General features: G+C 35.6%; 1 protein-coding gene across 21 annotated transcripts in view; it reads left to right on the top strand.

The window, feature by feature from the left end:
• The window catches only part of VTI1A (vesicle transport through interaction with t-SNAREs 1A), a 351,501-nt gene that overhangs the window by 58,864 nt on the left and 265,621 nt on the right, over window positions 1–27,016 (top strand). For 19 of the 21 annotated variants that reach the window (XR_009353283.1, XR_009353292.1, XR_009353290.1 and 16 more), the window contains exons 4-5: window positions 19,164–19,241; window positions 25,626–25,646. Coding sequence is in view for 7 of the 21 variants with exons in the window: in XM_059173203.1 (XP_059029186.1) it covers window positions 19,164–19,241; window positions 25,626–25,646 (99 nt within the window). In the remaining 14 variants the exon portion in view is untranslated. The remainder of the gene's footprint in view (window positions 1–19,163; window positions 19,242–25,625; window positions 25,647–27,016) is intronic. The other 2 variants (XR_009353293.1, XM_059173209.1) reach the window with 1 other exon arrangement.

Genomic DNA, 27,016 nt, shown 5'->3' with positions numbered 1-27,016 from the left:
AATATAATAAAGTTTAATATCTTCTGGCCTGTTTGGTAGACATAATCTTTTATCACTTAATTGATTGGTTTTGAAAGTCTTATTTCTTGTGATCCATGTGAAATAGTGCATTTATATTGTTATGGATTGGGTTTTTAGTTACCATTTCTTATTTTACCCATTCACAAGAGTCTGATGTGCTGGATCTGCAGAGATTATGAATGGTAACATTTTCTGGATTACTTATCCCTTGGTACAGGGGCCAAAGTGCGATTGCACCCTGTGGCACACTGTTCAGCATTCTGCCCAAGCCACTTGACTCAGTTGATTCCTGCTTTTTTCCCTTGGGAAACTTTTCCACGGTACAGTTCTTCTTTTATTTTTAAATTTTTTTTAATTTTTCTTAATCTCATGCCTAAAATGTCCCCATTATTTAAACTATCCTTCAAAGTATTCATTAACAATTGCCAAAAAGTCCTAAAAATATAACCTGAAGGTTTTTGTTGCATTATTGGAAAACTTTTCCCCAGTAGATACTGGAGATTATGGTACTGATTAAAGATGATCATCATTTATACAGGAAAAATTCTCCCTCCCACTTCTCTTGCCCTTCTCAGTTCCCCACTCCACTCTTCCCCAAATCCCTAACCTAGGTAACTGCTGTTACTAATTCTTTGTATATCTTTTCAGCTTTTCTTTACGTATATACAAGCAAATACAAAATGTACATTCTTCTCCCTCCCCCCCTTTAAATAACAAGACAACATAAGCTGTACGTACTATTTTGAACCTTGCTTTCTTCACTGTTCAATTGATCTTGGAGAGCAGTATGTAAAAAAGTCACGCATTCTATATATATACTGAAGAGTGTTCCATTGTATGAATGTACCAGATTTATTCAACCAATCCTATTGGTAGACGGTTTTTTTTTTTTTAAGATTTTTTATTTATTTATTTGACAGAGAGAAATCACAAGTAGTCAGAGAGGCAGGCAGAGAGAGAGAGAGGGAAGCAGGCTTCCTGCTGAGCAAAGAGCCCGATGCGGGACTCGATCCCAGGACCCTGAGATCATGACCTGAGCCGAAGGCAGCGGCTTAACCCACTGAGCCACCCAGGTGCCCCCGGTAGACGGTTTTTGATATTGCATGTAGTGCTGCACTGAATGACATTGAACTTTGTCATTTTTCATGCAAAGAAAAAAATAGAACTTCTTCTAAGAGTGTGTGCATTTGTAATATTGATCGCCCTTCCACACTCGTCCTCGGTGGGGCATATCCCCGTTGACACTTGCCATGGCCATGCACGAGACAACAGTTACTCACAAAATGAATTTTCACTTACAACATGAAGTATCAGACTTCTGGATTTTGGTCAAATGGATAGAAATAAAGGGGTAGCTTAATGTAGTTTTCATTAAACTTTTCTCATGAGTGAGATGGAATGTTTTTAGGAACTGTTTTTTATTTTAAAAGATTTTATCTATTTATTTGGCATAGGGAGACACAGCGAGAGAGGGATATAAGCAGGGGGAGTGGGAGAAGGAGAAGCAGGCTTCCTGCCAAGCAGGCAGCCTGAAGTGGGCTCGATGTGGGCCTCGATCCCAGGATCCTGGGATCATGACCGGAGCTGAAGGCAGCCGCTTAATGACTGAGCCACCCAGGTGCCCCTTTCAGGAACTGTTTTTACCCTTTGTGAGTTTTGGGGGGGTTAGGGGACTGCTGATTGTTGCTCTTTTTCATATTAATGTCTAAGAATCCTTTGTACAACCATGCCTCATTTTATGGTGCTTCACAGATAACTGTGTTTTTTACAAATTGAAAGTTTGTGGTAACTCTGTTGATGCCATTTTTCTAACAGAATTTGCTCACTTTTTGGCTCTATGGCACATTTTGGTAATTCTCAATGCTATCTGAATATTTCAACCCTTTCACTATTATTATTTTTTATGATGATCTATGATCAATGATTATGACTTGCTGAAAGCTCAGACGATGGTTAGCGTTTTTTAGCAATATCTTTAAATTAAGGTATGTACATTTTTTTCTAGACACAAGGCTACTGCACACTTACTAGACTACAGTACAATATAAACATAACTTTTATATACACTGGAAAACCAAAAAATTAATTTTAATCGCTTTATATTGCAATGTTGGCTTTACTGTGGTGGTCTGGAACCAAACCCACAATGTCTACAAGGTATTAACTGGTATGTCTTGAAGTTTAGCCCTTGTTCAAAATATAATTTGTTTTTTTTTTTTTTTTTCAGTTTGTAGTTTGTCTTTAAACTTTGTTAAATTGAACACTAAATTTATTCTCTCACTGTTCTATATTTTGCCATTCAAAAATACTTAACTTTTATATGGTCAAAATCATCTATCTTTTTTTTTTTATAGATTTTATTTATCTATCTGACAGATAGAGATACAAGTATGCAGAGAGGCAGGCGGTGGGTGGGTGATGGGGGAAGCTCACCGCCCATCCCAGGACCCTAGGATCATGATCTGAGCCAAAGGCAGAAGCCCTAACCCACTGAGCCACCCTGGCACCCCCAAATAATCTATCTTCTATGGTTCTGTCTTTAGAATCATAGTTAGAAAGGCCTTTTCACCTCAGGATTATAAATCAATTAAGGTAAAATTATTCCTGGTTGTTTTATCTTTTATGTTTTTACCTTAAATGGGAGTCTTTCTTCCATTACATCTTCTAACTGGTTGTCATTTGTATATATGAATTGTTTTCTGTATTTTACTATTTCAGCTTGCTCTCTTGTTATATTCACTTGTAGTTTGCAATTTCAGTTAAGTCTCTTGAGTTTCTGAGATGTATAATTACATCATTTCTCAGTAGTGGTAGTTTTTGCTTTAATTCTAACTGTCTAATTATGTTTGCTAGTATTTTCAGTAAAATGTTAAGTAATAATAGTATTAGTGCTCACTTTGTTTTTTCCTGTGATGGAAAAACAGCTTTACTGAGGTATACTTGACATGTATATGACATGTATTTTACATATATGACTGTGTATATATATACTGTGCTTATTCTTTGTTCTTTTGCTCCTTACTTCTTGCCTTCTTTAGAATAAATCACACTTTCTAATATTACATTCTATCTCCTACATTAAATTTTTAAGAATACCTCTGTGGTATTTTTAAGTGGTTCCCGTAAGAGAGTGCAGTATGTATCTTTAAGTTACTACACTCTGCTTTCAAACAATCTCATTTTACTTCATGGACAATGTTAAGACCTTCCATAGTAGAAATCCGTCCCACCCTTTTTTGTTCCCTTGTTGTTTTACATTTTACTTCTATAAATGCCATGAGCCTTACGACATATACTTAGAAAAAGCCTTTTATATCCACTCAGATATTTACTTGTTGGAGCTCTTTTCTTCCCTCATGCAACTCACAATTTCCATTTGGTCGAAGAATTCATTTTAGCATCCAGTTGGACAGTTCTGCTGGTGATGAATTCTTTCTGCTTTTATCTATGTGGAGGGAGAAAGGCCTTTATTTCATCATCAGCTTTAAATAATATTTTCACTGGACATTGACTGTCTGACAGGTTTATTTTCCAACCTTTCTACACTGTAAAGATATAATTTTATTATCCTCTGGCCTCCATTGTTACTGGTGAGAAGGTCTTCTATAATTTATGCCATTTTTGCTCTCTATCTGTGACGAATGTTCCCTTACCCTCTGGCTGCTTTTAAGATTTGCTATGTATCTTTGTGCTTCATCAGACAGTTTAATTATGTTGTACCTAGGTGTGGTTTCTTTGCAGCAGCTGTGAACTTGCCGGTGAATCATTGAGCTTGCTGGACCTATGGGGTGATCTCTTTCATCAGTTTTATAAAGTTTTCAGTCATTATTTATTTAAATATTTCTTCTGCCCCATTCTCTCTATTTTCCTTTTTTGACTCCCAATTATAAATATGTTAGGTCATTTAATATCATTCCACAGTTCTTATATGCCTTGCTTTGCTTTTTTCTTTGTATCTTTTTTCTTTGTATCTTTGTGTTTTGGTTTGGATACTTTTCATTGATCTCCTTTTAGGTTTATGGGTCCTTTTCTTTGCTGTTTCCAGTGTGCTCTTAAGTGATTTTAATCTCATTTTATTTACATTTTGATACCACATTCTTTGTGATATCATTTCTCTATATTTGGTTTATTTTTATAGTCTCTCTTTCTCTACTGAAAATCCCCATTTCTGCAATGTGTGTTGTCCATCTTTTCTACCATATCCCTTAGTATTTTTATCATAGTTATTTTAAAATCCCTGTGTGATAATTCAAATACAAGGATCATCTCTGAGTGTGTGACCATGGGTCACATTTTCTTGTTTTTTCATGTGTCTTGTAATTTTTGATTGTGTGCTGGATATTTTACATGAAAGAGGAATAGAGAGCAAAGTAAGGAAGATTTTATCAAAAAATAGAACACACAAAACAAACACAAACACTCCCATTTCTTTCAGGCTTCTATGGAGGAGTAGCTGAGTCAGTCTGACCTATAATTGGGCTGTGTGTGGGCTCCTTTTTTTTGTAACTTCAGTTTAGTTCACATTTTGAGGCTGTAGTTAGGTTTTGCTTTCAGCAGAGCCTGAGCTTTGAGCTCTGGTGAGTTTCCAGAGATTTCATTCTGCTTTTCAACCAAGCCACCATCCTTTTGATTTGTGGGATTCTTTCTCTGATTTACATCCCCATTGCTAACTTTTTGAGCCTCTGGGGAGTTGTCTTTGCTCTCCAGTCCTGATCTTGGCTTTCTATACCTTTGGAGATTTCTCTCTGCTCCACCAAAGCTAAGCCTTAGGAAATTAGTGGGATTACACTCTTTGAAGACCCAGAATCCCTCAGAGCATTTTCTCTCAGCTCTACTGTTCACCTCTCCCACTTCATCCTTCGGTGGCTGAAATGGTGGAATGCCTCAGATAGGTTTCTATCAGCTATCTTGCCCCATCCTTAGCCTATAATAGCCAAGTATGTTAGTGTACCTTAGTTGGTTAGTAAACTTCATACCTCACACTGTGGCTCAGGTTTGTTCAAATCCTAATGTATTACGCCAACGCTGATGCAGACTCTCAAGGTTTGTTAGAAGTTTGGCCGGTTTCTTTTTACCTATAACTGCAGAGGCTTATTCTGCTCCTCCAGGAATGAGAATAGCCATGGGCCTCTTCTTTATTATGGAATGCTCATGGATTTTCTGGAATGTTCCACTTGGGTGTCTTTGTGCCATCATCTCTCTTTCAGGTTTTAAAAATGATGATTTTGTCGCTTCTCCAGCTTGCATTGTTTGTTAAGGTGAAGGCAATGGTCTCTTGTAACCTTCTATAAGGAACTGAAGTCCGGTGTTATTCTTTATTTACCACTGCCTCTTCTACTTCTTTGGACAAATTATGTCTAGGAAAGCTTCTGCCAGTGGCCACTTAACACCTGTCCCTACATCCATTGTTTCAAACAGAGCACATGGATTTTATGCTTCAGATTGAGTCTCCCACCTTGAAGAGGTATATTTTGGCTGGTGCCTGTTGAGCTCAGCTATCGCTGAGACCTCTTAACCTTCATGTGTTTTCTCACCCTCTACCAAGTAGCTCTGCATGATCTCATCTGCTTTTGGACAGCTCCCCACATATTTTGGGATCCATGAATAATATCTGGTTTCTAGTTTTGCCAAGCATAGAATTCAGAATATATTTGTTCTTGTTTCTCACCTACCCATCCCACCCCAGAGGGGAAAGAGAGGGAAAATGGTGACTTAGGGGGAACCTGTTAACTTCTGCAACAGTGTTCTTATTGCAAGTCCCATGTAATTATTATAACAAAGTATATTTATTTTTCTTAAGCAGATGTACAGACATAGACTTGGAAAGGTTAAACACCCTCTCTTCAGCCACACAGATAATAAATAGCAAAACTGGGATTTAAATAATAGTTAGTTCAACTCGTACTGTTAAATAATGTGCTGATAATGAAGCACATTATCTTTGAAGCTTCTCCCTCTCCCTCTGCTGCTCCCCCTGCTTGTGCTTTCTCTCACAGTCTTTTCTGCTCTCTGTGCCAAAAATAAATAAATAAATAAATAAATAAATAAATAAAATCTTTTAAAAAACCCCCCAGCAAATAAAGTTATGTATTTTTACTGAAAAAATGGGAAACCCCATCATAAATGGTAAAAATTAACAGTTTCAGTTTCTGATTTTGACCATTTTGAGGAATGGTCTCATATTTTTAATTAACAATAATGATTATCTAATCAAGGTTTTGTTTCTCAGACATTAACTAATTGTAGAAAAATAGCTTATCAAAAGCCTCTACCTTCTTCCCCCACTAATCTTTTTACACTTTTTAATCATTTTAAACTTTTTATTTGGAAATAATCCCAAACTTTCAGAGAAATTTGAAGAATAGTACAAAGAACATACATACATAGATTCTTTCTTTTTTAAGATTTTATTTATTTATTTGAGTAAGATACAGAGAGTGACAGTGATCACAAGCAGGGGAGAAGGGTAGAGGGAGAAGCAGACTCCCCGCTGAGCCAGGAGCCCGCTGTAGGACTCGATCCCAGAACCCTGGGATCATGACCTGAGCCGAAGGCAGACGCTTCAATGACTAAGCCACCCATGCATGCCATACATATATTCTTTGACTAGATTTACTTGTCAGCATTTTGTTCCATTTGCTTTGTCATCTGTGCATGCTTTCTCTACTGATGTTTTACTCTCTACATATATGCCTGTTTTCTGAACCATTTGAAAATAAGTTGCGTTCATCATGCATCTGTTGATATTTTTTAAATAATGTAATTTTATACCTTTCTTCAAGGTAAAAATGTTTTTTCTCAGATAGCTCTATTATTTACTGAAATGTAGAGGCAACTTGAACTATTATATTTCACTGTGTTTTTGTCTTGTTATCTATTTTAACTACCATTCATGAGGTCCTTTTCATGCCTTGTGTCTGGAGTATATTATTATTTCAGATTGTCCCTTAATAAAATCTGAAGATCTACACCCAATACCTGTTGCCACAAAATATAATGTTACAGCTTCTTCAGGTGACATATTACAGAATTTTTGTGTACCAATTTCTTGTGACATAATTTTTGTTAAAGAAAACTCATTTTTAAATGTAAATATTTGTGTTTGAATACTCATACTAGTTAGATCTCTCTATTCAGCAAAATTACATGGTGTTTGACCTTTAAGTTTGTATATTTACTATTTCAGCTTGATGTGGATTCACAGGGCTGAATTTTCATGTTCAAGTCTAAGTTGGGATGTCACTGAAGGAGTAGCTGCATAAGTCCAGAATAAAGATGGAGTCTATAAAAAAGAGAATGAGATTCAAATCAGACAAAAATAATAGGGGAGAGTTAAACATACTGATGGACAGATTGAAATTATTTTCAAGTTGTGAAAATTTTATTACTGTGTTTTTACTGATTAATTTATCAAGATCTTTACTGTCTGAGGTTAAAACCAACTTTGAATAGATGAACACTGAATATTTTTCAAAATAGCCTGAGGTATGGAAGGGGTGTAACTATGGTAAAGTCATTTCTCTAAAGTTTTCAGTGGCTGTGGAAGACACAGAGCCAGAATCAAGTTAGGCTCAGGGGGAATGATGGTCTTACTACTCCAGTTGAGTATTTTGTGGGCAGAGGTACCACCTGTAGTCCTGGAAGGACCAGAGTTCAGAGAACAAAGTAAAAATGCAGCACCATGTTGCCTTCTTCATGTAGCCACTGAATTTGACCTGGAATTTTATCAGAAAGCCTCATTGTCCTCTGATAACATGTAATTTCTGTCTGTTAGTGGGTTTTTTTTTTCCCCTTGTGTGCTTATTAGTATTATGTAGACTGCATGTTTGCTTTATGTTAGGCCACTGCCAGAAAAACTAGACAGAACTAGTTTGGAGAATATTTTTCTTTCCATAGCACCCACACGCAGGATATGCGATCTCTAGTAATTCTTACTCATTTGAAATACAGCAATTTGTTCCTGTCAGGAGAGGATAGGTTTGTTGTTTTAAATTGCCAGGTTTTGTTTTTGTTGGCGTGTTCCCCAATACAAATTGAATGGCTGACAAAAATCTATTTGTATGACAGTTCAATCTAGATAAGTGCCCTCTGTTGCCTAACGGTACAATTTGGGGTCTCAGAGATAAAAGCAAACTGAATGCCAGGCTTGTAGCAGAGCTTCTTCGTGCAGATAACAGAAGTAATCCATATTCCTGAGCTACACAAATCAGACAAACAAAGAAGAAATATGCATGCACATCATCTCGTTTGAAATGGTGGTCTTTTAGCGTCTACATAATAAAAAAAATGGGAATATCTGACTTAGGAGAACAAAAAAAATAGCTCATATGAGATATGCCTCTATTTGAAATTAAAGGGAAATGTGGTATTGACTTATAAAGTTGGAGAGAGGTTTGTTGCTTAGCATTTTCCCCCGCTATCTGAAAGCGGAGTGTTCCTATGAAACCATCCATAAGCCGAAATGACATAAAGCAAAGAAACAACGATCATTGTTATATGGAAAGATTTTTTTTTTTTTAAACATCCCCAGACCCAAAGAACGACCTGTCTTAAGCTTTTCTGATACCTTAAGGAAGAGCTCGCTAATCGATACACAAAATAAATGGAGATAAAACACAGATGCTCACAGCCCTAGTTCAGAACTCTGGCAGCCTGATGCTGAGGTGCTGTGTGCTGTTCCTGAGGGGGGCCCCTTTCACCACTCAGGGTGGGAGCTCTCTCCCCAATAGCTCACTGAAAAACAAATGTGGAATGTTATTTTCACTTTTCACCTTTTTTTTGTAAAAGCAAAAATCCTCTTCAGATTTCCCATTAGCAAAAACAGGTACTGATGTAGGCCCTTAAGTGGAGGGCATAATGTGTATCTTCCAAAAACAGGGTGTACCTATATTGGCTTTTGTCAAATGTGTTTGCTTTCTATTTTAACTATTTCTATTTCTCTATTCTGAAATAAGTTGTATCTTTACACAGTGATTCCTTTGGGGCTTTGATATTCTGAGATTGGTTTGAAGGGGTCTCCTTTACTTCCTAAGATGAACTGAGAATTTGTACCTTTTGGCTAACCTCTGCCTTAAAACATGTCAGGCTTACCATACAGGTATCTCTCAAATATAATTCATATATAAAAAGAGGGATGAAATATGTGGTAGCAACAGTTATAGGAAAAGAATTGGGACTAGTTCATAAGGTAACAGACATCCTGGAAATATGGCTAAGAGGCCCAGTTGTAGATATTCTGAAAAAAAAAAAAATCCCTAGTTCTTGGTGATGTATTGGATTTGGAAATAATTTTTAGATTTTTATCTGGGGAGATTGTGCATGGTAAAACAATACATCCAACTAGGGAAAACAGAAGGAAGAGCCATATAAATAGAGAAAGAAAATGCCCCACTATGTCTGTGTTAAGCCTGAGATGCCTTCAGATTTTCTAAGGCACCCAGTAGGAATTAGATTTGTAAGAATAATATGCAAAAAAACATGTCTTTGTCAACTTCTCGTTGGTAGTTAGAACAGTGAGTAAAAATAAGATCATTCAAATGAGGGAGAAGAGGTCTAGGAGGAAGACCCAGTCAGACTGAGAGAGAAGTTATAATGGAGGAGACTGAGAAGGAGAGACCAGAGGATGGGAGGAATTCCTAAGGAGGCTGGCACAGTAACTGCTAAGGAGAAAGTGGGCAATGATGTCAAATGCCATCAAGAGGTCAAATGAGAAGAGGACTGAAAGGTGGCCACTGAAGCCAAAGTTGTACATTCTGAGCAACAAAATTAATGATATAGTATTAGACTATAAGTCAAAGTGTAGAATAAATATCCTTAAGTCCATACTGATATCAATAAATGATTGGATAATGATTGAGTAGACTTCTTTTGAGTAGAAGAATGCCAAATGACTTATGAAGATACTCCTCCCTGGAAGAGATAGAGCATAACTAGCCACTTCTTAAATGTGGGCTGCACATAGTAAGTACAATACAGAAGGGGGAAAAGAGTAACTTTTCAGTGGAGAAACATGATGAGCACTACCTCAAGCTACGTACCAAGGTCAACATCAGTAGTGATAGGTCATGTTGATAGTATGTACCTTGGATATGATCTGATGAAAATGGCATTTTACTTCTTTGGTCTTCCTCCAAAAAAATATATTACTGCAGTCTAGTCAGTAGAAGAACATCAGACAGATCCCAGTTGAAGGACATTCTACAAAAACACCTGACCAGTCTTCTTCAAAACTTTCAAAATCATCAAAAATAAGGACAGTCTGAGAAATTATCATAGCCAAGAGGAGCCTAAGAACAGATGACTAGTAAATGTAACATGGAATCTTGGATGGCATCTGGAACAAAAAAAAAGAGCATTAAGTATTAAGGAAAGCTGGAAAAAAGTATGTACTTTAGTTAATAATAATGTGTAATAATGGACTGTTGATTCATTAACTATGACAAGTATACCATACTAAGGTAAAGTGTTAATAGGGGAACCTAAGTGTGGGTTACATGGGGACTCTACTACCTTTGTAACTTTTTAGTAAATCTTTAACTATTCTAAAACTTCCAAAAGTTTACTTAGAAAACATGGCCCAATGATTTTGTTAACTAGGGAGATACTGGTGATCCTAAGGAGTCCTGTGGCATGACAGGAAAGCATCAAGTTTGTTTTAAGTTGAGAAGTGGCAGGGGCATGAGTAAGTGAGGTTAATGTTCCTGGGATACCCATTCAAGAAGCTTGGCCAGGAAGAGAAGGATAAAGAGGGGTTGGGGATTGGCTGGGCAGTATAGCACAGGCTGAAGTATATGAAGCTGGAATAGTTGAGAATGTTTATGTCCTTCAAGGAAAGAACCAGTAGAAAGTGATACACTGATGATATAAAAGAAACAACATTTAACTGATGAAGCAAAGCCCCCGAGTAGGCAGGATTTTATTGTCTTCAGCCAAAGATAGAGTCTTATAGGAAGAACATATTTGTGAATCAGGTATGAATATTCATAGTTATTATACGTTATAGTTTGGGGTCACCCAGATGGGGAAGTAATCTTCAGAATGTTTCCATAGAGCATTCGGGCTCAAAGAACTTAGTTTTACTGCCTAAGCATCACAGTTTTATTGGCTATATTCATAAACTATTAAAAGGCATCTCTATAACCTCACTATAACACAGCACATACTATAATAAAGAATCTGTCACAATGTGCGTTCAAAAGCTAGTATTGGGGGGAAAATACTGTAAACATTGTTTGCCCATTAGATGGCTGGTTCCAATCTGAAATTGTAGAGTAAATATATAGGGAGTCACCAGATCCCATGGGCAAGAAGGCAGTTCTTAACCCATCTTAATAACCAGTGCGGCTTCTCTCCCGCCATGTGGGTAGATTATTGGTGCTTTATGGCAGAGCCTTTGAAGATTAATCTTGAAACATATCTAAGTTACACCCATAAGTGTGGTTGTGACTCACCCTCAGATCAGACGTTTTATTCTATGATATAAAACATTCTGCCTTAAGCATTCATCACCCTTGAACTTCCAATTTTATTATTGTCAAGATTCCAGATGTTGACAACAATGTATAAGTAAAGGCTTGTTTCTTGTTTGTTTATTTTGGAAGAGAGTGACAAGAAACAAAATCTGTAGACTATTCAAATTTATAGTTGATGATAAATTTCTAGAACCAGGTGAATGGTGCAGCTAAGCCTGCCCTGGGGACGGAGCAGTAGAATGGCCCCAGCCTGCCATGGTAGTTTGGTAAAATGAAAGGTGGCGTGTTTAAGTAAATAGAGCACTGATGTTGGGAAACGGATTCCATCCTTCTTCTGCCTAGTCTTTCCCAAGTGTGTGGCGTTGGGGAGATCACTCATCTGGCTTAGAACTCTTCATCTCTAAATATGAAAGGCTGGTCTAGACATTGCCTTATGTCCGTTCTGTTCTTTCTGAGATAGCTCGGTGTCAGTTACAGAATCATTGAGATCATTTGCTCTTGGATATCTAGATTACATGAAATTATGGCTATGGACAGATTTTCCATGAATGAGTGCTTTTCCTTCCTGATGCTAGGCAGATTACATGAGGATACCTACATACAACTTAATTATGTAATTCGTGTACTCTATTTCAGTAGTTCTTTTAAAAATACAAATAAAGCATCTGTTATATAGCATTCATCTATCAGAGTATCATTTTTCCAGTGGGAGTACATAGGGTATCTATATGTTATTATTGTCAAACAAAACTATAAACATTTTGACATTTTGATTATTTCAAGTATAATCTATAGAGTTATTTTATTTTATATTCAGAAAGATTTCAAAGAATTAGATTTCGTCGACTGAAAACTTAACACTGTTCCAGATGTTGACAGCAACATCTGGGCATTCTATTATGAGCTGATTTTCTGAATGAAGTAACTTAATTATTGATTGACAAGCTAACATAATTTAAGACACAGCCATACTGTGTTCAAAAGCAATGTGAAAGTCATAAACTACAAGTACCTGCAAGCAAGTGAGGCCACAATACTAACTCACACTGCATTTTGAAACACTAATGCTAAACTTAAATTTTAGGCTGAAGTTTAGAATTGCTGGAAGAGGAAATGAAGAAGTACAGTTAACATGATTTCTGGGCTCTCTGTTTTGCAAATGGTTAAATGATGTAGCAGCAATGTGGTCAGAGTTCCTAGTATAAATAAAGGTCTATTCTAGCATTGTGAAGCTCAAATAGACTTCTTATTCCATATGGATTGCATATGGGTTTGCATGAGCCTGTGTGTGTGTGTGTGTGTAACCTCATTATATGCATATAAATAGTCACATGTGATAGTATAGATAAAATTTTAAAAATGGAAGTGTGGTATAATCTATCTCATTGTTTGCAGCCAAAACATAAATATCTACTTCAAACACGTAAAATGTTTTGAAAGTATAAGCAGAATAAATGAAAGTGATTATGATAGAAAGACATTATTTTCTTTCAAAAAAATTTAAATATCTTTTCCTGGTATTACATACTAAGAACAATGGATTCTTTTCAGTGTTCTCATGTTAACCTGCTTTTCCAACTGTTGGTAGCCTAGCAGCAGGGCGTCCTAGTATTTCTCTCTGGTGGCTTGCATATGGCCCATTGGCCATGAGTTTATGATAGATAGAAAGTGTGCTTTCCCTTTATGAATGTTACAATATTGGTGACATGTGGCATGTGCACTTTCCAAGGAATGAGGTTGACCTTTAACTCTAAACAGTCCCTTGAGCAGGAGCAAGCCATGTTTAGTGGAATGATTACTTAGAAGAAACAGACTGGAACCTACTTTCTCTGATAACATTAAAGAAATGCAGTAAAGTTTTTCCTACTGAAAGTCATCCAAAAATGGTAGCATCGCAGAATAAGAAATTGGGCAAAATAATGTAGTAGACATATTATTTACTGAGTTAAATAATATGAACTTTTTAAGATTGCTTTTGGTATATATTGGTACATCATTTTCTAGAAGATACACTAATTTATACTCTTAGCCATATATGTGTACAGGTTTTATTGCATCCTTTCCAATATTACCAAGTTATTTAGCTGAATGTCTTTTGCAAGGTTATCACATCCAAAGTATTATGTATGATAGGTTTCCATTTGTTTATAATATTTAAATTCATACAACAGCCCCAAGAAATAAATATTGTTGCTATTTTATATATTGAAGAAAGTGATACTCAGAAAACTTAATTTGACCAAGATCACATACTGAAATGTTATCTCTGTTCTTTTTGCTCAGTGCCCTGCACTTTTTTTTATCCTAACTACTTTCCAAGGATTTAACATTTACCTAACACTATACGTTGCCTTTACCTAAATCATGTAGCATGGTGTGTTTTAATCTTAATTTTCTTTTTTTCTTGCTAGAAATTAATGTGGTACAGAGAACACAGTGATGAACAAAATTTCATAACTTCCTTTTTATTTTTTTCCTCCAAAATGTAAGTTTCCTGTCCTGGATTGATGAGCTTTTTAAAGTCCTGGGTCAGGGGTGGAGTGTGTTTGAAAAGCTGAAATTGGTCATGGGGAAATAGAAGCGAGTTTAAAAATGGAATGCTTTGTGCCAAAGATAGATGCATTTTAGAAAATGCCATCTGGGCACTATAGAGGTATGATATTATTTAATTCAAACCAGCTAGAATTCAGTGAGAAATGAATGCCAGCAATTATATGACTAGCTAATAAATATAATTTCATGGTATTCTGTAAGATATCCCTAAGTGTTAAATTCTTTGGCTATAAAAACATAACAATTTCTAATCACCTGGTAACTTTGGGCATTATTTAATATATGGAGATTGAAAGACATGGTAGAAGCAATGGAAAAGTCTGGCCAGACTGGGTAATTTGTTTTAGACCTATGGAGAAATCTATTAACCATTTCTTCTATAGACCAATTTGATTAGGAAGTAGGACAAGCAGTTCTTTCATTACTTACCAAAACCATGTTGCACTTTGTATCAATTATTTGGCTGTCTGCAGCACATAGATTAGAATAAAGGGCTTTCTTAGTGTTTGTGAATGTTGTGGATTGCTGATTAGTAATTAAAGTACTGAATGAAGAAAATTAGGCCAAAATTGAATGGAAATGAGAAAGTCTTAATTCTGTGATACAGATGTTAGAAACAGATTGTCTTGAGCAGCCCATTCAACATAGTGACATTCTACATAGCCATGGAGTGTTTGCCTCCCATGTAAAGCTCAAGTCAAATGCCTTAGAGATGGTTTCCTCTCCCCTGCCTTGTGATGTAGCTGTATGGGTATTAATTTAGTGAAATATCCTGTCTGCCAGGTGTGGGAACTAGCTGATTTTATTGTAATACCAGATCATTACTTAATTCATATGCAACAGAGTGCAGCACATGGAAAGCATTATAAATCTATTTACAATGTGGCTGGTCTGATGATAACATTGTATTAAATTCCCAGGTGAGGCAATTTAAGCAATTGCTTTGCCATGTGCACGCTGTGGAAATTAAATTCTCATATATGCTTTAGTAATAAACCAACTGCATTGTTATGCTTATGCGAGTGGTGGGTTGTAGAATCCTCATTCTGGCTATGTGTACCCTGTTTCACATGTAGAATGGTATAGAAGGCTGCACCACAAATCACGGTTCTTAATTAGTTTCAGCAAGTTAATTCATTTTGTTTGTAGTCTAGCAGTGCCTCTCCAGAAACATATTCAGTTCAGTTGGGAAATATTAAGGCTTGGGTCAAGTAGACAGATTGTTTCAAGCCAAATTTCCAGACAGAACTGGGCAAGTGTATCTGTTTGAACTTGACTTTAAGAAAATCAGCCAATCGGTGTGCAAAATGAGCCAATCAGTATCTGTATAATAGTGAAAACTGCTTGGAATCCGAAATCCTCACTTTCTCAATGAAGGACTCACTTTTGTCATCAGTTTAAAACAGCCATCGAAACTTTGTGTGTCTAACTTTTTAGGGATAACAGTCACTTGTTAATTTGCCATACTCTTTCTATAGTTCATATATGGTCTACAGATTTTTCTGCCCAACTGTGTCTAGTCCACCTAAGTTTAGTATAAGTTAGAGGGAATAAGCTTTACACAAACACACAACTGAAAGTGAGAAATGCTCTTGTGTGTTAACTCTGTGTGTGTGTGTGTGTGTGTGTGTGTGTGTGTGTCTGGCAAATATTGTCAGTTGAAGCTTTCCACCCTTATGGTACAGACCTGAAATTGCAATAGATTACAAACTGCATAGAGCTTCTGTCTTCTCCAGAAGCCACATAGAAAGCACCAGTAGACAGTGGTAACTGACAACTAAGACTAAAAATGTTGACAATTTCTTGATTTGCCTGGTTAGCTTATGTATAGAAGTCATTAACTATTTATAAAATGCATTATGAATTGGGTTCCTTCAAACTGTAGCTGAGTGTGTGACATTTCCAGCTCAAATTCTCATGCTTGCATTTGGCTAAAGTACAGATTTTATACAGTTGATAATAAAGTAAAAATATTTTAGTTTATCAAGATATAGTCGATGTTTCAGCTTCATTAACTTTGAGTCATCTGAATTAAAATATACAGAGCACTTAGTAATGGAGAGTGAGGCTATTAAAAATTCCACAAAAGGTAAAATTATTTATTGATGTTTTAGAGGGAAATTATCAATAAAATAAGCAGTTTGTCATTGAAAGGAATTTGCCTCTTTTGGTATTCAGTCAGTTTGGTGATGATCCTACAGGCTAAATTATAGCTGATTACAATCAGCTTACTTAAAATTTCAAACCACAAAAAAATTAGGAGAAAATACCAATGTCAGGCATTTAAATATATCTCTTAATAAAACAAAGTCTCGATTTTTTTAAAATTGTAAAATGATACTCCAGTGTAAAGAGTTCAATTTTCTGCATCATTTGTATCATTTTCAAGAGGAACTATCTCTGATATTTGAAATGAGGGTTTTTTTTTTTTATTCTTTAAGACAGGTTTAATCAGAGAACATTTTATAAACTCAACATATCATTTGCTTAATTACATCCAGAAAGCCATCCAAGTGACCAGTTTTTACCATCCCAATAGTAAAGACTGACATTTATAGGGAGCACCCTTCAACTGTGGATAAATCCTTAGTTCTCTTCTGTTGCTAAGCATGTATACTCTTAATTGCTGGTTTTCAAAAGCAATGGATTCTCACCAAAACAAGATTAGATATTTAGGGATACATGATTGTAATTTTCTTCTTCTTTTGAAGTTTAGTAAATCAAAATAAGAATATAATGTAATTGAACAATCTATGCCAATTTGTTGATATTTTGGTGAAAGGGGGGAAAACAAAAACAATCTCCATATGATATTCTTGCATACTGTGGAATGTTTTAGTCCCCCATAGTGATGAAATGAATAATTAAAAAGGCAGCTCTGATACCGCAGCCTGTTTAAAGGTTCTCATTTCCTTTAATGCTGTAAAATACTTTGGCTTAGCTAGTTTGAAACTACTGTAGTGGGGATCTCCAAATGGGTAAAAGAAAGGTTTGGCTTGATCTAAATAGTGGTGTAAGGCCGTGAGGTATACTGACCTCGCAGTATAGTAATTCTGTATGAAGTCTATAGGAATAATTAATAGTAGCTTCAGCAAATACAATACGGGAAGCAGGCTTAATACGTGCTGTCTGTGGTGGTAAGAAGTCTGGCTTGTTCACAACTGGATGAGTTGGTTCACTCCTGATTTGTTAAGACATCTGATACAGATGTCATTAATGACCTGAGGCTAATGACTTAACTTTGCAACTTTGTCTTCTGCAACATTGTTGGTTTTATTTATCTATTTATAGACTTACTGCCTTTGCTAAGGTACAGGAGATACACTTGCAGTAGAGAAGGGGGCTTGGGATAGAGACTCAGGGCAGAGAAGGGATGCCATCATGTTTCTGCTGAAACATCCTGCAGTTTTTGTATCTTTTTCCTGAGTGTATTCAGAGGGTAGTAAAATGGGGAGGAAATTTTGTGTGGTAGAATGAGTACAGGTTCTGATTTCATTTTAACCAAAGTGGTCTTTAGAAATCCCATGAGAATGATTTGTTTTTCTGGAATAAATAAATAAATAAATAAATAAATAAATAAGATAAAGGGATGTCTAGTTTCGTTTATTTCTATTTACACTCCCGTCAGCCTTTTCAACTAGGTTCTGCCAGAGAGTTGAGCCCTAGTGCCCTTAGGCTTCTATTCGATGTAATGAACTAAACTCTATCTTATGTACCATCCTTGATAGATTAAGAAAATGGTCATTAAAATAATTTTCCATTTTGTGGTTCAGATAAGGAACCCCAATTGAGAAAGGCTGCAACTTTAACATGATTCAAAATCTATTGGGTTTTCTTGTTAAAGGTCCTTTTAAATTCTAATATGATTTCACATTTAACATATCATGATATGTATGTTGCAAAGCAGTATAACTCACTAGTATAAAAATCTGATTAAAAATCTTGTTGACTTCTGCTCAGGGATTATGAATAGTCCTTTTTAAACTATAATAATTTTTCGGATCATAGTTGAATAAGTACGAAATTTTAAAGCCTAAACTGTAGCCTGCAAATGAGAGAAGATTACTATTTCCCAGCTGCCGTTTTTAAATTGATTCTTTTTTGCTTAGTTCAGAAGCCGAAAAGGCAGCAAAATAACCTGTAAATCTGCATTTGGATCTGAAAGTGTGATGCTGAAGGAGGATCTGAGGATGGCACTCCAGCTTCCCAACTAATTTTCAGAGCCTTTTAGCTTTTCCAGATGTGTGTACATTTAGATAATTCATAAATTGGGTATAGACACATGTCCCTCTGATTTTACAGGTCAAGGTTGATTTCTTATAAAACAAAATTTCATTGAGTGAAATGTGGACTCATAGCCCACTTGTCTTTATTTACCAAGACTGAGAACGGTTGACTCAGTCCATTTGCCTTTACTTATTGGGATTGGGAAATTTAATTTGTTCACACACACACATGCATACACACACACACACACACACACACATATTACTTTTCCTTGGGCCATTATTTGAGGAGGGCTCGGGGTCATTTAAGTTATTGTTTGGAAATGGGATGGACTTTTAAGCTCTATCTCTTTCTGGCTAGTAACATCACAACAATTCAGGAAATACAGATGAACTATTGTCGAGGTATTCCAGTGTACAGTTGGAGTTATAATAGTATCCTTGAATTAGAGATTTATTTAAAAGACCTACAGTATAAAGTTCACTTCCTGCCACAGTTTTAAAGACCCCCATATACACTTGTTTTAATTACAGTCTGGTGAGTTTTGCCGATAGATGGCTTATATCGCTGTATTTCCATCAGTGTAGTAGGCTTATTTGAATGACTGCGTATGGATTAACATCCCAGTTTTGATCCACTTGTGAATATTAATGGAGTACTTACACAATGTAAAATTTTTCTTTCATTACTGGCATGTGGAAAACTTCTAATTTACATTAAACTTCTCAAGTTCAAGAACTTTACACAACTTTGGTTTGCAGATCTTAGCAAATAGGTTTCCATTAGGGGGCTCTCGAGGTTTGAGATGATCAGCCTTGATACCAGTAATGCTCCGAAGCCTTTACTTTCTAACGTTCATCTCGCTCTCTCCCTTTTTGTTTTGTTTTATAGAAAAGGTCACGGATTGCCTACAGTGACGAAGTACGGAATGAGCTCCTAGGGGATGATGGGAATTCCTCAGAGAACCAGGTAGAATGCTAATCAGGAAGGCCCGGTGGGTGGCTGGAGGGTGAAGGAGGTCACCGGCACACTGGGCTCTCAAGCTGCTCCTTAACAGTATTAGCCGCAACTCATGTGGAAGCGATACTGTTTAATGCAAAGCTGGAGTCTTAATCAACTTCAAAATGTTTCTTGGAGATCTTACATTTAACCCTTTACCTTGTGATCACTGTCTGCTATCTTTTAAAAAAATCTTTTCTTCTCTTTTCTTTATTATTTAGTACTTAAGGAATAACTTGAAACACACTGTTTGCAGACAAAGCCAAGGTCTTCACCTCAAACACATGTAAAAGGAATAAAAAAGTACATAATGCAGCTTTGATAATAATGCAGTATAATTAAATCAACACTTGCAGCAAAACAAATGAAAGTAAGCTTTCAAAATTCAACAGGGCAGCTCAGTCTCCTATTGTGGAGCTTCTTAAAATACATTCACCAAAATGCAAATTGTGAGCACCGATGTGGAACTTAGATACTCAGATAGAGGTCCTGCCTCTGTCAAATAATAATAATAATAATAGGAAAAGTCTTTCTCCAGTTTAAGATCTGCAGAGGCAAAAAATAAGATACAATTTCTTCTTAAAATGGCCTTACAACTTGGCTGTCAGTTCTCATTGGATCACACAGCACTGTCATGAGTCTAATTAATGTCCCACTTCTTTATCCAAATTAATACTGCGGACTTCATGAATTCTTATAGATAATGTATATAACTTAAAAAAAATGTTTTGAGAACCTCAGCATAGAGAGGACTTTTAAAGTGTCTTAAACAACCCTAGTGACTTACTCTCTTTGACACTTTTAGAGAAAATAAATGATGGGAACTTCAGAAGCCAGACCTGAATGTGTTTATTAATATTCCTTTGGCAAGTATTGTAAAGGGGTCTACTCTGCCTAAATAAAAATGAACATAAATCATTCATTGAGCAAACCAAAATTTTAATAAGATAGTAAAACATAATATATTAATACACATTATAAAACGTGCATAATTGTATTTACCTTTTCAAATAGATTATACCTCTACATATGCTGGAACTATATTACTATCTACTCTAATGTTAATATTGTAAATGGAATGTTGCTTATGTGATTAAGGCCCCCGTTCATCCACCCAAAAAAAAGGAAGGGGGAGCAGAATCACTGAGCTGACTGTATTTGTCTTTGGAAAGATCTCACCTCATCCACTATTTGGATGTTATCAGCTGGAGTTTAGACATGTAAACATGTTAGGATTTGACCTGGGATTTCAGCTTCCCTGATTGAAATGTGAGAACGGCTAAGAGAAAAAAATTAAGGAGCACATCAAACAGAAAAGGGTGGTGGGATGAAGGGTTTTACTCATAATAGATTAAATAACATGAGGATGAGAGAAAAAAATATTGTTTCCTATTTTAAATGAGATTTAGATTGTTCATATCTCCTGAATGAATCATAATTTTATTTCATATCTTTACTGCAAAAAAAAAGCTTTTTTAAAAAGAGCATTCTCTTTTTTGCAAAAAAAGTGAATGCATAGTTCCCATGTCAATTCTCTAGAAAGCTATAGATCTTTCCTTCATTTGAAACTACTGCTTAATATAGAGGAAACAGAAAGGAAGGGGTGTTCCTGTCTAACTCAGACTCCTTTATTCTAATAGATGTTGTAGTACTCTGACAGGGATCCCTTTTTTTTTTTTTAAAGCATGTTCACTTCTCTTAATGGACATTTTATGTGCCTAAAACATTTGCCTCGTGTACATATGACTTTTTTTATGCCTAAAGAAAAATATTCCGCAGAAATAGAGTTCGTATTTTCTGAATTTTTCAAATTATATTCCTGTCACTTTAAAGTGATTATGCTGAGATTTCCTCTGGACTTGTATAAATCAAACTTACAAATTCTGAATGTGCTTGGAGAACCTGAAGTTTAGTTGTAAGAAGCTGTCACTTCAATAAATAGAATAAGATAAATTATAGTCATGAGACAGTGTAACTGTTAGATTACTAGTTATGTGAACTTTTCAGTCCAAAATTTGAATTAGGTTTGAAAGTTCAAAGAGGCAACGTTTAACTTCTTGGCTATTTTGTTGCCAACTATAACAAAATTTCTATTCCATAATGAAACGATTACAATTTTGTTTTGGGTCTTTTTATCATAATATAGGAATTTAAATCCCTCAAACTAAAACACATCCCTTAGTCAGGAATGGTCACTTGAGAATAACTCTATTCTGCATCAGTATTCATTCAGATTATGAAATCAAAACAGAAGCTCTCTCTTTAAAGGAAGAAAAGATTTTAAGTTGGCTCTTTATATTAATTTTTATAGCTCAGGGGCTGAGAAGATAGGGTTCTTTTTCTGGGTAGGATTACCTATAATTTATATAAGAAAATATTTCCTGCCCACAACTAAGTTTATCTTCAAGTTAATTGTTGATAAATTGACTTTCAGAACTTTGTAGCCATGTAATATTTAAGATAAATTTTTAATATACAGACAAAACTTAGAGATAAAATGAAATAAAAATGTATGTTTCATTGAAATTGGGATATATCCCAATTTTTAAAAATTATAGATAGAAAAAGAAAAAAAAGAATTACAGCAGTGATTGAAAATAGGTAAAATAACTACTGACTCATTATTTTCGATGCAACATACACATTCTCCCTATAGTGGCTTCTTTGTAGAGATTCAGACAAATGTGAATGCCATAGATACTATTTCTCAATCTGGCCATTTATAATGCATTTTTTTAGGCATCTAAAACCTGTTAGACACATAATCTGCCAATTAACTGTAAAGTATATTAATTTACTCTTATATAAACATTTCTGACATGATTAGAAATGTCAAGATTTCAGCAATTATGAATTTTTCAAGTACATCTTTAATGTCCCCCATACAGTACACAATTTCATTTAATTCCAAATTAATTGCTTTGTATAAATTCACTTCTGATTCATATCCATTTCACGCACTCAAATATGGCTCATCCCTCATTTACAAAGAAAGGACAAAATTACCTACTTCGTACATTCGAGTATTGTTGGGTCATCAGCTTTCCAAGGACTATTGTCTTAGGCCTTATCATCCTGTTATTTTAAAGTACCAAGTTTTCCATTACATATGGCAAGATTTTAATTCTTTAAGAGAGCTGAGGTTTTGAAATGTAGTAGTTCTGTACTTAGAGTGGAAACTTTAATATTTGTTGCCTTAATTTAGTGTCATGAAAACCATTCTCAGGAAAGGAAAAAAAAAAGAAAACCGTGTAGAGGTAAGTCCCCTAATCCCCTTCATAGTGAAGTATGATGACGAGGCACATAAAATGTTCCAGACTCTACTTTTGAGCCCCAGTGGTCTCTCAGTTTCCATATGCAAAATTATATTGATTGGTGAATAAATGTGAGTAAACGAAATTTTAGCAAATCCTAAGTAGAAGGTTCAAATACATGTCTAAGGAGTAGGATATTCCTAAACGTGCCGAAATTTTTGTGGCTAAGCAATATTTAGCAGATATGATTGCTTAATTTTTTTTAACGTGACGTTCTCTTAAGTTCCGATTTGAGCTTGCTGTGCATAAAGTGTGTCAAACTTCAGCTACAGACCAGGGGGTGAAGTCGGTCAATTTAATTCCCCAAGATCTAAAGAAGGTCGGTATCATTTCATATAGCCCTGGCAGAGCAGATCATTACCAGGCACAAATCTGTTCGTTACGTGCTGAGGGTTTATAGCAAAATAAATAGACTGTCATCCTAAGTTCAGAAAATTGTGTGTTCGACCCACGATAATGTGTAAAGGGCGTTTAATAGAGTTCAGCATTTATTCGTTATCTGTATGCGGACAGAGACGGCAGTGGCGTTATCAGCTTTTAAAAAAAAAATCGGTGGTTCTGGGGGTCACGTGCCGCACCGCGCACACACAGGCGCGCGCGCAGGAACCCTCACGGGCGCCGCAGCGCAGTTTTGATTCTAGCCACAGCAGAAGGCTTAACCACAAGAGATTCCACTGGTTCAAACCAGCGTAAACCAGATTTTTTCAGCCCACAAAGGAACAGATTACCTCTTGTATCAAATTCTGCATTGGGGAAAAAAAAATCTTTGTTTCAAAAAAAGATGTTGATTATCATAACTCAACATGGTGGCGTGGCACATTTTCAAGTCGCCTGCGATGGAGCTAGTAACTCAATAAAATACGAAATCACGACTTTCCGTCTAGTCTAAAGCATTGTTAATTTTCAAAAATAGACCATCTTTTGTTTACTTGAATGAAAACTCTGAGCCTAACGGGGTTGGGGGGGGGTGAAGATTAAAATCCCTCCCATTACCTAGCTTAGCTACAAATCCCGCGTAGGGTTTGGATGCAGCCATGCGGCACAAACGAGATAGAACGTTTTTTGTTTGGAACCTATTGAAAAAACAAATGGGTAGCATTTTTAAACACTCATTGATTATGGCAGGGTAGCATGCCCCAAATGGTCTCCATTGCTGAGGAGTAGTTTTAAACTTTGGCCCTTTAAGTATCATAGTCAACTGAAGAATGGTGCCCCCAGAAAGAAAAGATAGCTGTGCGATCAATTTCCCAGATCGCCTCTTTCTGAGAATTAATGTTTGCCTTTTTCTCCCGTGATGTTCGGACAGCGAAGAGAAAGATCCTGGGTGTGATAAGCCAGGTGTTCCAGTTTAAAATTTTACTTCTTGGGAAGAATGGTAACCTTTCACGTGAAACGGAATGAAACTCACAGGCACTGGGGTGTTGCTGAGAGGATATGAATTAAAATAATTTCGACTTCCTATGTATTTTGAAAGGGCGAAATTAGAAGTTTCGTTTTCACTAAATGCATTGTGAGACATTATGGAATAGATTCTGTACCCTTTCTATAGACGATCCACAACAATTTTGAGTTCTCATTCTTTTGTACTTGAAATACTTTTCATGTAACAAATAAAATAACAGTAAGCTGGAATGCATACTGCCTTCCCTGAACCGGAGACAAAACCAGCATTAAGCACTGAGAAAGCCGGGCTATAATAAACATGATACTTTAGGAGAGACTCGTAGTGAGCAATTCATGGCACGTTTTCTCCCAAAGCAATAGTTGAATTTATTGGCTTGTATATGTCAAGTGTTGTAACAGATGTTACAGATATTTGGATGTTTAAAAATTATCAGTTGTAGCCCCGAATTGCTGAGGATGCAAATTTCAGACCTCGAACGTGGTTTATAGTCTTTCCCAACATAGGTTTCAGTTTCTATTCATTGCAGAAACTATGGCAGTCATCTCAACTACACAATGATATTTGATTTAGAATACTGTGAAACATAGACACAAACCCAGTGTGTGTGTGTGTGCGCGCGCACACACACACACACACACACACAGAATGAGCCAGATATATGGTTCTATCCATTTTCTAGTTTCTGAAGAGTTAAATAACTTGTTTTATCTGTTATATTTAAGGCAAATAAACACATGTTCTACAGAGGAGAATTAAAACATTATCACAGGGAATTTATCAACAAGAGAAGAGTGTTTTTTTGGAGTGTTCAGTGAGAACAGACCACACTACAAATGAAATAAGAGAGCTCCTAGCTCATGACTTTGAGATGGCCCGGTTTACAAAATGAAGAAAATTAGAAAATGAAGAAACTTCAAAAATTAAAAACAAAAAAAAAAAAACCCATCATGTGATTGCAGGAGCCTCTTAAGCAAAAAAAATCCTAGAAATTAACTGATAACACACAGTATTTCTAAGGACAGTGAAATATTTTGATACTATGTCCTAAATATAATCTCTCCTGGCATGCCTTTTTAAAATAATGCTACCTCCAAATATAATCCTATTACTAGAGTGGGCCCATGTATGATATTAATTAACAATTATTTTTTAAAATATTTATTGGGACAAAAGCATGAGCTATTAATCATTTTCATTTGCAGGTAAAATCTGAAATCAGTTGTCAAGATTCAAAATAGAGAAACATCCTGAAAACTTGTATATACAAAACCTCTTCAGTGGTACATTCTTAGAAGAGAGGAACAGTAAACTTGTTTTCTTTCTTTATAATATAGACTTCTATGAAGCCGTTCCCCTTTATTTCATGATGGTGTCTTAGATGTACTTTAAAAGAGAATTTCACACTATTCTCTTTGTTTAATGTGACAGTGTGAGAAAGTGATCTTTATTCGTTCAAAAAACTCTGCATGTAGTCTATGTTTAGGTTCTTTTAATGTGTTTGTCTGTGATTTTTAAATGCTAAACATGTAAACAGATAAATTGTCAATGTTAATTCTGTATCCTGTCACACAACTGATCTTTCTTTCCTGCCATTTCTTTCCTTTTTATCTTTTTTTTTGTGCATTCATGTTGCAGTTGATAAAATTACGTGAAGAGGTGAGTATTTCCTAGCTTGCTTTTTTTTTTTTTTTAATTCTGCTTTTTCCTATAAAATTGAGTTTCTAAATCTGAAGTAAGATCTTTGGGTTCATTTTTTTTCCAGGAAAATTTACACATAGCAAAAGTATTGATTATATGGCTAGAAATGTTCTCGGCTAACTATCTTTAAAAAAAAAAACAAACCCTAATCATGCTTATCACAGTGATCATTGTTGTTTGGCATCTGGATAAAATTCATATTTTAAAGGCCAAAAAAGGGGGAAAAAAAGGAAGGGATATCTTTAAACTTCATTCAAGTGTTATATGGACTAATCTCAGATTTGTTTTATTTGTATTGGTTTTTCAAAGAAGTCAGTGTGATTAAAAATGGTTTTTTTCTGACATTCCAATTTACTGAAAATTCTTTTTAAATAGACTCTTTCCCCTCACCCAAAATTCTTAAGTTCAACACAAGATAGCATGTTTTTAGGGAAACACACATTTGTTATAAATACTCTACTAGTTTGTGTACACAGATACTTAAGAATAGCCAAAGCTCTCCTCATTGTTAAAACACTTTTCTTTTTGTAGGAAATAGCACCCAAGTGAGTTCTCATTTTTCTGAGTTGCTGGCCTGTTTTGTAATGCAGCTCCAGACTTTTCTGTGACCCAGCAAATATTTACAGCAATGTTTATCATTGCATCCCTGTACCAGCGAGGGATGCTGAATGATTCTGGTCTTGTTTTTGTTTTGTTTAATTAAGCCACACTTAACAAATATGTTTTGGTGTTCTTTTTCAGAGAAAAAACAGGTATATGTTTTACTTAGGGAAGTTGAGTTTTGTTATTTTTATGTTAGAGCATAAAAGAACAGCCCATGTCGCAACTTGAAAGCTCTCTAATTGCTTATAAAGAGTACCATGAATTATTTTTGATTTTAGATTAATTGCATTGATTTTTTTCCTAGAATTTTTTTATTGGTATGTCATCTTTCTATTGGTGATGTGAATGCTATATGAGAGGCTTGTAGACAGTGGTTTTCACCAACTCTTTTGATTTAAGATGATCTAGTGACATCCTCTTATAGTAAAAGTAGTAATGATCTATAACATAAAGGGTGAACATATAGGAAACCCTTACCCTCCAACCTTCTCCTGTTTTTTTATGGAAGCAGATATATATGCTAAATGAGTATATCAATTGCAGTTTTGATATATGAAATTATTCCTGAGATGAGTGATACTCAACATTATTTTCCTGCAAGACAGATATCTGCTTCTGTGTATTTACATAGGCTCATGCTTAGGTGAAGAATCTGAATTTTCACATCTTAATGGAAAAAACAATAGACTGGAAAACCTGTATGTGAAGAAACTACACAAAGCTCT

The sequence above is a fragment of the Mustela lutreola genome, chromosome 4 (assembly GCF_030435805.1).
Source record: "Mustela lutreola isolate mMusLut2 chromosome 4, mMusLut2.pri, whole genome shotgun sequence".
NCBI classification, from domain to species: domain Eukaryota; kingdom Metazoa; phylum Chordata; class Mammalia; order Carnivora; family Mustelidae; genus Mustela; species Mustela lutreola.
This window is presented reverse-complemented; position numbering and strand designations above follow the sequence as displayed.